This window comes from Vollenhovia emeryi, unplaced genomic scaffold, assembly GCF_000949405.1.
Source record: "Vollenhovia emeryi isolate VEMERY1.0 unplaced genomic scaffold, V.emery_V1.0 DF939391.1, whole genome shotgun sequence".
In the NCBI taxonomy this organism is placed as follows: Eukaryota; Metazoa; Arthropoda; class Insecta; order Hymenoptera; family Formicidae; genus Vollenhovia; species Vollenhovia emeryi.
The window spans coordinates 35,558-45,152 of record NW_011966975.1 but is presented as its reverse complement, the minus strand read 5'-3'; the positions used below and the strand labels follow the sequence as shown (position 1 = coordinate 45,152).

At 30.7% G+C, this 9,595-nt stretch overlaps 2 protein-coding genes across 12 annotated transcripts in view; one reads left to right on the top strand and one right to left on the bottom strand.

The window, feature by feature from the left end:
• LOC105558013 (UPF0518 protein GL19323-like) overlaps nt 1-2,598 on the bottom strand; it is a 23,978-nt gene extending 21,380 nt beyond the window's left edge. For all 3 annotated transcript variants that reach the window (XM_012005493.1, XM_012005494.1, XM_012005495.1), the window contains exon 1: nt 1,968-2,598. In XM_012005493.1, the coding sequence (XP_011860883.1) occupies nt 1,968-2,111 (144 nt within the window). In that variant the 5' untranslated portion in view covers nt 2,112-2,598. The remainder of the gene's footprint in view (nt 1-1,967) is intronic.
• A 2,120-nt stretch (nt 2,599-4,718) lies between these two features.
• On the top strand, nt 4,719-9,531 carry LOC105558012 (THAP domain-containing protein 1-like). Of its 9 annotated transcripts, XR_001008641.1 has the most exons (7): nt 4,719-4,832; nt 4,957-5,182; nt 5,288-5,338; nt 5,683-5,925; nt 7,804-7,867; nt 7,901-8,305; nt 8,968-8,985. XR_001008641.1 is itself a non-coding variant. In XM_012005490.1 (6 exons), the coding sequence occupies exons 1-5, from the start codon at nt 4,762-4,764 to the stop codon at nt 9,004-9,006; spliced, it is 630 nt and encodes a 209-aa protein (XP_011860880.1). In that variant the 5' UTR covers nt 4,719-4,761; the 3' UTR covers nt 9,007-9,055; nt 9,169-9,531. The 9 variants fall into 9 exon arrangements, 8 of the variants coding, with proteins under 8 accessions (XP_011860880.1, XP_011860878.1, XP_011860874.1 ...); XM_012005490.1 differs by lacking the exons at nt 7,804-7,867; nt 7,901-8,305 and adding an exon at nt 9,169-9,531 and having other exon boundaries at nt 8,968-9,055; XM_012005488.1 differs by lacking the exon at nt 7,804-7,867 and having other exon boundaries at nt 8,243-8,305; nt 8,968-9,531.
• Nucleotides 9,532-9,595: the final 64 nt, after the last annotated feature.

The following is a 9,595-nucleotide window of genomic DNA, read 5'->3' as shown; positions in this document are numbered from 1 at the left end:
GTATGCTAAACCTAAGAACTATGCCAAGTATAAAGTTTCCTTGACCTTTTGCAAGGTAAAACCTTCTATTGCCTGGACTACATCTTTTTTCGTATATTTTAATGCCCTACATTGCTATTGTAAAAATACCCGTGATTTTTTCATAGCTTTGATTTTTCAATACATAAATACCAATTATGTACTAAAACAATGTATGCAAGATTAAAAAAACTATTATGTATATTCACAGATATAGAAATTAAGGTATCAGTAATATTTCATTTCAAAATTTTAAATGCATATGACTACCCGGATAGCCAGTGTGAGCACAAGTTGCTTCCACATTGCTAAGAAAAATGTTAGCATCTTGCTATGCATCTATATCGTTTATTGTGCTGTTGTTTGCTAGCATTTGGTGTCGGAAATGAAACATTTGCATGATTCAAACATTATGCTAGCATTAAGTGCTTGGTCAGATGTAATAGTTATAACATGTTTATATCTGTTAGAAAATTGAAAACAATATATGCTAATTCTTTGTTAACAGTATGCCTATTCGATGTGTTCTCTCTTTAGCTGTGTATTTAACTACGACAATATGTTAACATTATGCTAGCTGTACTTAAATCACCCTTACGGAAAAGCACCGAAATAATTATTAGAAAATTACTGTACATCAGTAATTTCTGATAGTTCAATTACTGATATACAGTAATTTTCTAGTAATTATTTCGTTACTTTTTCGTAAGGGCACTCAAACATTGAATTCATATTCCCAGCAAAGAGCCAGCATCAGTTGCTGGCATTTTATTTCCATACATTGCTTGAGCATACTGGCTATCTGGGAAGAACAATGATAAACATAAGAACAAAAGGATCAAGGCATTTCTGAAAAGTTCCTTAATTATTTTGTGACAAAGAATAATAAAATTCAAATCAAATGGTCGGATTTTAACTGGCAATTTTTAAAAATAAAAGTTCCTTGAACTTGTAAAGTTATCTGACACATCTTTATGTCTAGATAATTTCTTTTATTATTTTCGTGTTACATTATTTTCCCCGTATTTGTAATAAATTAATATTTTATTTTTAATATCTTTTTTAAAGATTGATTTAATCCCAATTTTTTTCATAATGATCTATTTGCATCTATTTTATTAACTCGTACTAAATATTTTGTACGTTACGTTACACGTAGATTAACCATGTCATAGTTTTAGTAATGAAATGTTTGTCAATAACACAAATAGCTATACATATGTTCCAAAATATATCTTATAAAACATAACTTTCAGATATGTCTTCTCAGAAAATCTTAAAGTCTCTTCAGAATCTTTCTTTATGAGGTCTTAAAGATTAGCCTGGATAGCCAAATTTGTAGAGAACAGATTTTTCAGGCGTTTGCTACAAATTTTGTCAATAGAATATTAATAGAAATATAAGAGATTCTATTAACCCTTTGCACTCCTATGTCGAGTGTGACTCGACATCAGTTTTTATCTCAGGAGCTCCTTTGTCGAGTCTCACTCGACATTTTTTCCAAGTCCAAACCAATAGATGAAATATAATTCGGAGTGCAAAGGGTTAATAGAGTATGACCAATTGCAGAGACTGAGAACAAAATCTGCCATTTCTATAACCATCTAAATGATGTATTACATTTAACTGTTTACAAGATAATGGATTCTACTTAATTTTTGACAATAGGCTGTAAAATTACATTTGCAAGGTCTGCCAGCAAAATACAAGTTTAATTGCAGACACAGATACCGAATCTGTTGCAACATCTGAGATTTACTGCCAATCTGCTACGATATTGCAGATAATTTACTTATTAAATAAGAGAGATATCTTTTAGACAAACACATATTGCAGACAATTCACTTGCTAGATAAGAGACATCTTTTAGACAAACACATATTGACTGGAGAGGAATGCAAATTTTAAAGCAACAAAATGAGGAAAGCTCTAAAAATAGTTGCTCTTACTAAGGAATGCAGAATAATTTCGTAAATCTGCTGCGAGTGTTTACAAAAGCTATCGTAACATGCGGATGGATCAGCATCTTTCGGTGGCGAGTCTCGGGATCGCTGCTTTTTCGGTCGCAATGGATTGCTCGGTAGCCAACTCATTTTCTTTTCACAGCATATGTCCTTCACAATAATGCAGCCAACGTCGAAATGATTACGTTCTGGGCAAAGTGCACTGGGATGTAACTGAGGTTTGTGTCATCAAGGTTATCCCGTTTAACGCGTTAATTGCGTAGTCGCGTACACATTGAAACGACGCAATAAGAACGGTAAGATAATGCCAGTCACATATTCATAAGATAATCCATGATTCACTGATATACTTGTGCAAACATTTTATCTCGTTGGACACAGAGAAGGACAGAGTACATTCTTTTGAGAACTACGCCATAATCATTTCAGTTTCGGAAACGATTTTGTTACAATTCAACGTGTTTTCCTTATTTACACGTATTATTTTGTATTATCACTGTACGTTCACTTTTCACTACGTATTTAAATTCAGATCATTTTGTCCACACCACGGTCGTACGTATATATGTACATGCACGACACTGGTGGTAGAGCCGTAGAGGAAAATCGCTTATAATAGTAACGCGATTTCTTAATTCTCTAGTAGCCGCTAGGAGTCGTTGCGGTAGATTTGACCCATAAACTTATGTAGATAGACTGCGCATTTTACAGCTGGTACGTTCGGACCTGGGTGAACTTAGCACCCGACTTTAATTTAAAAAATTTTTTTTATATGCATTCGAAAAAGCATCGTTTGTACCTGTTTGTACCACCATTCATTTCGTTTGTACCTCAAAGGGATGAAGTTACGAAAGGGTGAAAAAATGATCGCCAGCACCCCACTTTAAGACGTTTGAAATCTAATTACGCCATTCAAAAGAGCATCGTTTGTATCATTTTTGTATACGATTTTTTTATTTAAATGGTTTGTATATATAATGGTTTGTATACCATTATTAATGGTAGTACAAACGGGTACAAACGATGTAATGTGCATAACTCCGCGAAAAATGATCGTCTCGAGCTCAATAAAAAAGCATTTTAAAGCTAACACCCTATGCTTTCATGTACACTTCGTCATATTAGGCTGTGATACCTGGGGCTCAATTCTTGAATTTATTCGAAGGAGAAACGTATGCGAAAATTCTGCTCTCACAGAAAAGTTGTAAGTTGATTGGCTATTCGCATGGCTTTAACCAATCGACTTGCATCTTTTCTGTCAGAGCAGAATATTCGTATATGTTTCTTCTTCGAATGATTTCGAGAATCGGGCCCCTGATTCACGCCATGCACCGTTGCAAACCCGGACATTTGATTATCAATTTTGCATCCTCTCACTTTATCATTCGTCATTTTGCAAAAAATGGCCGAGCGTAATAGCCATTCAAATATTCTTAAAGAGGACATTCGGAGCTTCATTTTCCATTCTTGTACTTATTTTTATCTTTATTATTTACCAAGTTACGATCATTTGAAATTTGGTAAATTTCTCCCAAGTTTTTAGTGTACTGCTTTTTTGCGGCTGAGTGTACATGACAAGGTGGCCCAAAGAATGTCATGGACGGGCCAAAAAGGATCAATAGCAGTAAGAAATACTGGATTTGTCAGTATTATTATAGGTACTTAAAAATAAAAATATGTAAATTTAAAAAGTATAATAAGTTATAATTAACAGGAAATTTAATTGCTGTTTTAAATTAAATAAGAGTTGTTATTAATTAAAAAATTTAATTTAAAAATAAATAAATTAATAAATTTAATAATTTCAATTTTTCTTATTTTAATATTATAAAAAACAATTGTTTATAGATTGCTAAATTAAAATTTTTATTATTTTACTTAAATTTAAATTATTTTACTTAAAAGTGTATAAAAAAGAAATTATGGCTGAAGGATTTAATCAATTGACAGCACCCAAAAATATAAACGAAGTTAGTACATATTATATACATACAGCAAACATATGCAAACATACTTGTAGGTTAGACTGCTCTTTGTTTCTTATTTATTTATATAAGATAGATTAATTTTGTTATATTGTATTAATAATTATATTTCTTATATTTATTTCTTTTTCATTTATCAAACACATCGCAGCAACTGCAGCAGCTATACGTCGTCTTCTAATTTGAGCTATAACTGCCACTTAATGTTTATAATATTTTACGTACTCGATGTATTGATTATAATATTCCAACTCCATTTTTATGTTGCAGTTGCGGTTATATCAGGTAATGTACTTAGCAATCGTTGCTTTTTAACGCTTGTTTTGCGTTGTGATGAAATGAGCTTCTATTCGCTACATGAAAAGGATAGAGGCGATAGCAAACAGCTTTTTAACGCTGCTTTGCGTGGCGGTGGAGTGGGGGTAAAACGCCAGCTTTTAAGCCTATCACACAATGCCAGGCAACAGGCAACAGGAACAGGGAATAGAATTTCTGACGCGTTGGATTGGTTGGTAGAAAATTTCCGACGAATCCAACGCGTCAGAAATTCTATTCCCTGTTCCTGTTGCCTGTTGCCTGGCATTGTGTGATAGGCTTTACTCGCTGCGTGAAACTGCGGCTTAACCATACTGGAAGGAGCACTGCCTACCCCCTCCATAGGATCGAGCGGTCAGAGAGAGATAGTTGAATGGGAATGGTGATGTCTCTTTTTAACGTCAACTACCGTGGCTGAAAACATTGATTCAGATTTGTTCTCGTATAGTGGTGACAACCAAAAAGTGTATCTATCAAAAATGGGAAGAGAATGTTGTATAAAAAATTGTCTTAAGACACGTGATAAAGATATGAATTTATCATTATACAAGTAAGCAAATTAGAGTATTATTTTCTTCAGATAGCATAAATACTTTACAAAGTTTACACGCGATAAACCTAGATTATATACTTATAGGTTATATACAATACTTTGTCGTGTTTCTTTTCTATAGATTTCCCCGTACGAACACTCTCAAATACAAGTGGTTGGAAGCAATTCCACCAAACTTAATAACATTGCCTGTACAACGAAATGCATGTATTTGTAGTGTACATTTTTCAAAAAATCTTTTTCGACCACTCACACCAACAGGAAAGAATTTATTGAAACAAGATGCAATTCCATCAATTTTTGATACAGAATCTGAAAATGAAAGAGACGAGAATAGTATAGTCGAGGTTTGTTACTTAGTAAATAATTTAATTTTAATAAATATATTTATATATACATATATATGTGTGTTTTTAAGTGAGAATAGTGTACTAAATACTGTTGTATTCTAGAGTTCCAGTGAAATAGAGCAGACTTCATCTACAGAAAAAATGGATAAAACGGTATACATATATGTAAATTATAAATTACTCAGATAATAATGTATCACGACATATTCGAGTATAATTATATATACTTGTGATTAGAGTTGCTAGTCATTTGCTGTTTTTTTCCAACATTCAAATTAAATTTAAAGTTGATAGCAAATAAAAATAAAACAAATATTCGCAAATAATTAACACAAAACAAATAATTACATAACTGTCGTATTTGCTACAGATTTGTTATCATGTTTTTATTAGCAGAACATGGCTGTATATTGTCAGTATAATTATATACATTGTGTTATCTGAATTAATACTTTAATATTTTACTTTTACTTTGAAAAAGTTTAATTTTATTGCAGACAAAAAACCGGGCATCTGTGGATATGAATACTGTGGATATGAATACTGTGGATATGAATACTGTGGATATGATACAAGTATCTCCTACAAAATACAGGATAGCAGAAAAACAAATACAACTACAAAGAAAAATACACATTTTACAAAAACGTTTACATCGTCGGGGGCTAGCCATTACTACAATGCATAATCTTATTGACACATTAAAAAGGAATAACTTGCATAATTCGGATCTTGCGCAGGTATTAAGTAACAATTTTAATGGTTCAAAATTCGAATGCATTTTAAATGAGTATAGGAACCAAAATGTTGCAAAAACAGGGAGACGGATACACCACAAATGAAACAATTTGCTTTAACATATTTTTATAGTCCTAAAGCCTATGACTTTGTTCGAGAAACTTTATTTCTTCCCCATCCGTCAATGTTGCGTAAATGGTTAAGTAATTATAGTTGTAACGTTGGTTTCTTGACAGAGGTTTTCGAATATTTACAAGCAGAAGTATCAAAAAAACCATTGAAAGATGTTGCTCTAATATTCGATTCAATGGCTATACGGACACAAGTAATACATGACATTAAAGTTGATAAAAATATAGGCTATGTTGATTATGGTGGCTTCTTACATTATAATTCTGAAGATTTAGCAACAGAAGCTCTAGTGTTTCAAATTATCTCGTATACTAATAGATTCAAATGTCCGATAGCTTATTTTTTTGTTAATAAAATTAATGCAAACATTCAAACACAATTAATTAAAGTTGCGATTGAGAAACTATATGAAGTAGGTATAATAGTACGTTCTATAACATGTGATGGAGCTAAAAGCAATCTTACAACTTTTACATCACTTGGCTGTACTATTACTGGTAATAATATAAAAAGCCTTTTTAAACATCCTCATAATGAATCAAATATTTACTGCATATTAGATCCATGTCATGTACTTAAACTAGCACGAAATACTTTTGCAGAATGTAATATAACATCAGAACTTGGCTTAATCTCATTTAGTTATATAGAAAAATTGTACATGCTTCAAGAAGAGGAAGATTTGAAATTGGCTAATAAAATAAGTTTTAATCATATTTACTTTAAAAATAATAAAATGAATGTGCGTCTAGCAGCACAGACATTGAGTAGCTCTGTAGCAGATGCTATTGATTTTCTTAGAACAAGCGGAAACAAAGATTTTAAAGGTAGTGAAGCAACAACCAATTTTATTCGTGTTATTGATAGATTATTCGACATAATGAATTCAAGAAGTAGTTATGGTAAAGGTTTTAAGTCACTAATGATGATAAATAACTTAAAATTAATTAAACAAGTATTTGATGATAGCATAACATTCATTTCAAATGATAGCATAACATTCATTTAAAAATAAATGGCACGAATATTTTTCTCCATCCTCGAAATACATTTGCATTAGGATTTCAAATAAATGTTCAAAGTTATTATAATTTGGCATGTGATCTGATATATGTATAAAAAAGAGGAACCTTTAAAATATGTTTTGACATACAAGTGTTCTCACTTAGAATTATATTTTTCATGCATAAGAAGACGTGGTGGATGGAACAACAATCCGAATGTGTTACAATTCAAATGGGCTTTACGACAACTCTTATTTCGAAATGCTGTTCGTGCTAGTGTTAATGCAAATTGTTTAGGTGACATTTCCGAAACCTACTCCATATTAAAATTTCGAAAACCAAAACGTGTTACATATGATTATGATACATGTCAAAATTCAGAGGAATTAGAAAAATTGTTTAATATGGTAGATAATATAAATTTTTCAGGTATACAAGAAAATATTTTATATTATATAGCTGGTTCTATTGTTCGTACACTATTAAAAGAAATGCATTGCCATCATTGTGCGAGTATTTTAATTGATTACAATGTGGTAATTTCTGATAAATGTCATAATTATACAGTAAACGTTAATAAATATAATTCATTTACAATTTTTGTAAATCGCGGAAAGTTGTTATCCGTCAAATGCAGTCTTTAAAATTGTGGAAACTGTAGAGAAGATTTTTAAAACAAAATTAACTTTATGTGATATACGAGGAACAAATTTTAAACGTAACATTGTGATAAATACTGTACAGATGTTATTGCCCAACATTAGAAAAATGTTTACACCTGAACATCCTATAACCGATAACATGGGAGATATATAAAGAAGATATACATAAATACATAAAGAAGATCTTCATGAGGCTCAAATTATCAAAATAATAGCATCAAAATATATCAAATTACGTACTTTAACTTATTACAAAAAGATGACAGAGCGACATTTAAAGGAACGTGGAACAAGTCGACAAAAGTTAAATAAAACTATTTTATTTTATCACGTATAATAATGGATTATTAATTTTTGGATTTTAATTAATTTTCTTTCTACAATTCTGTTTAATTTGCTCTCAGTTTATTCGTTTATATATATATTCTATTATATTTTATTTGTGGGCATCGGTACATTATTTTACTAAGTTATACTAATGTGTTAATATTTCTAAGGTGCATTCTAAAATCTCCTTTCAGAAAAATGTCAACATAGTTTACGTGAAATATACTACAGATTTTCAGTAAAATTTTCCTCAAAAAGTAAGTTTTGGAATGCAATCCTAGCTTTTTGTTTATTTTATGTAGTGTTTTGTAAAAACGTTTTTATAGAGTTTATACGCATGGCGTTTCGTTAATGTATGATTAGTTACTATAAGATTACAATATAATTCATTATAATATTATTATCGGCACATTTTAGTTTTTCATCTTATGTTTTGAAATAAAAAAAGTCACTCTATTAGCAACTGACTGACTGATACATACCAAAGTTTTGTTTATGCGATTAGCGAATATATAAATACATTAATATATACATTATATATAAATTCTTCTTTACGTATGTTCTGTTCGTTAATTTCTTACGTATAATGTTTATGTATGATGTTCAAACGGTATTTTGTATGTACGTACATGTCATATGACCCAAATTTATTTTCCCTTACATGTACGTTATACATATATATATATATAAACAAAAAATTAAATAGTTTATTTACAGTATACTCATTGACCAATGTCTATTTATAATCTGATTTTATATACGTCACCTTGTCTTAAATAATTTTAAAATAATTACATACAAAGTTAAGTATTTATTCATATTTTAACATATTTCAGCATTAGAATAGTATTGAGACAGTTTTGATAAAAATAAAATATAAAATAGCATGATTAATATTAATTAATGTTATTTATTTCAGATTAAATCAATTATTGGAACTGGAAATTTAACGACATAACTTCAAGCCTCAACACTGAATTCCGCTCCTGTAAAATAAAAATATTAAGGTTTCCCATTATTTACTTATCATTTAATATGTGAATTTACCTTTTCTGCCTTTTATATTTGTATTTTATTTTAATAAATATGATGGTGCGTTTGGATTCTTCTGGTGATATAGTATTCAGAGGCGAGAGCGGGATGAGAAGTTAACCGTTCTAGTGAAGCGTGCGACCAGGCGGTTGTCAAGGGAGACAAGAAAAAGGAATAATAACAACGAGATAAATGGCCCGGCACGCACGAATCGCTTGCGTCTCTTTTATTAATAAAGTTCGGTTTAATTTATTAAGTTAACAGTGCAGTTTATGTTAAATAAAAAGTGTTAAACTAAAAGGACTTAAAGAGTTAACTTTCCTCTTCGCTCAATTTCTTACGCTCACTACGAAAACCGGATATTTGAGATGGAAGAAGATCGGCCTCCGACAAATATGTACATCCATAAAATTATTTACATTACTTATATATATATATATATATATGTATATATACCCCAATTGGTAATTATTTAGATTAGCACACCCACCTCCAATAACCTTGGGCTTGACATA

Coding starts and splice junctions, on each gene's coding strand:
- LOC105558012 (XM_012005484.1), top strand. CDS start 4,762: ATGGGAAGAGAATGTTGTATAAAAAATTGTCTTAAGACACGTGATAAA. Junction 5,183..5,287: donor ACGAGAATAGTATAGTCGAG/GTTTGTTACTTA, acceptor GTTGTATTCTAG/AGTTCCAGTGAAATAGAGCA. Junction 7,868..7,900: donor TATAACCGATAACATGGGAG/ATATATAAAGAA, acceptor AAATACATAAAG/AAGATCTTCATGAGGCTCAA.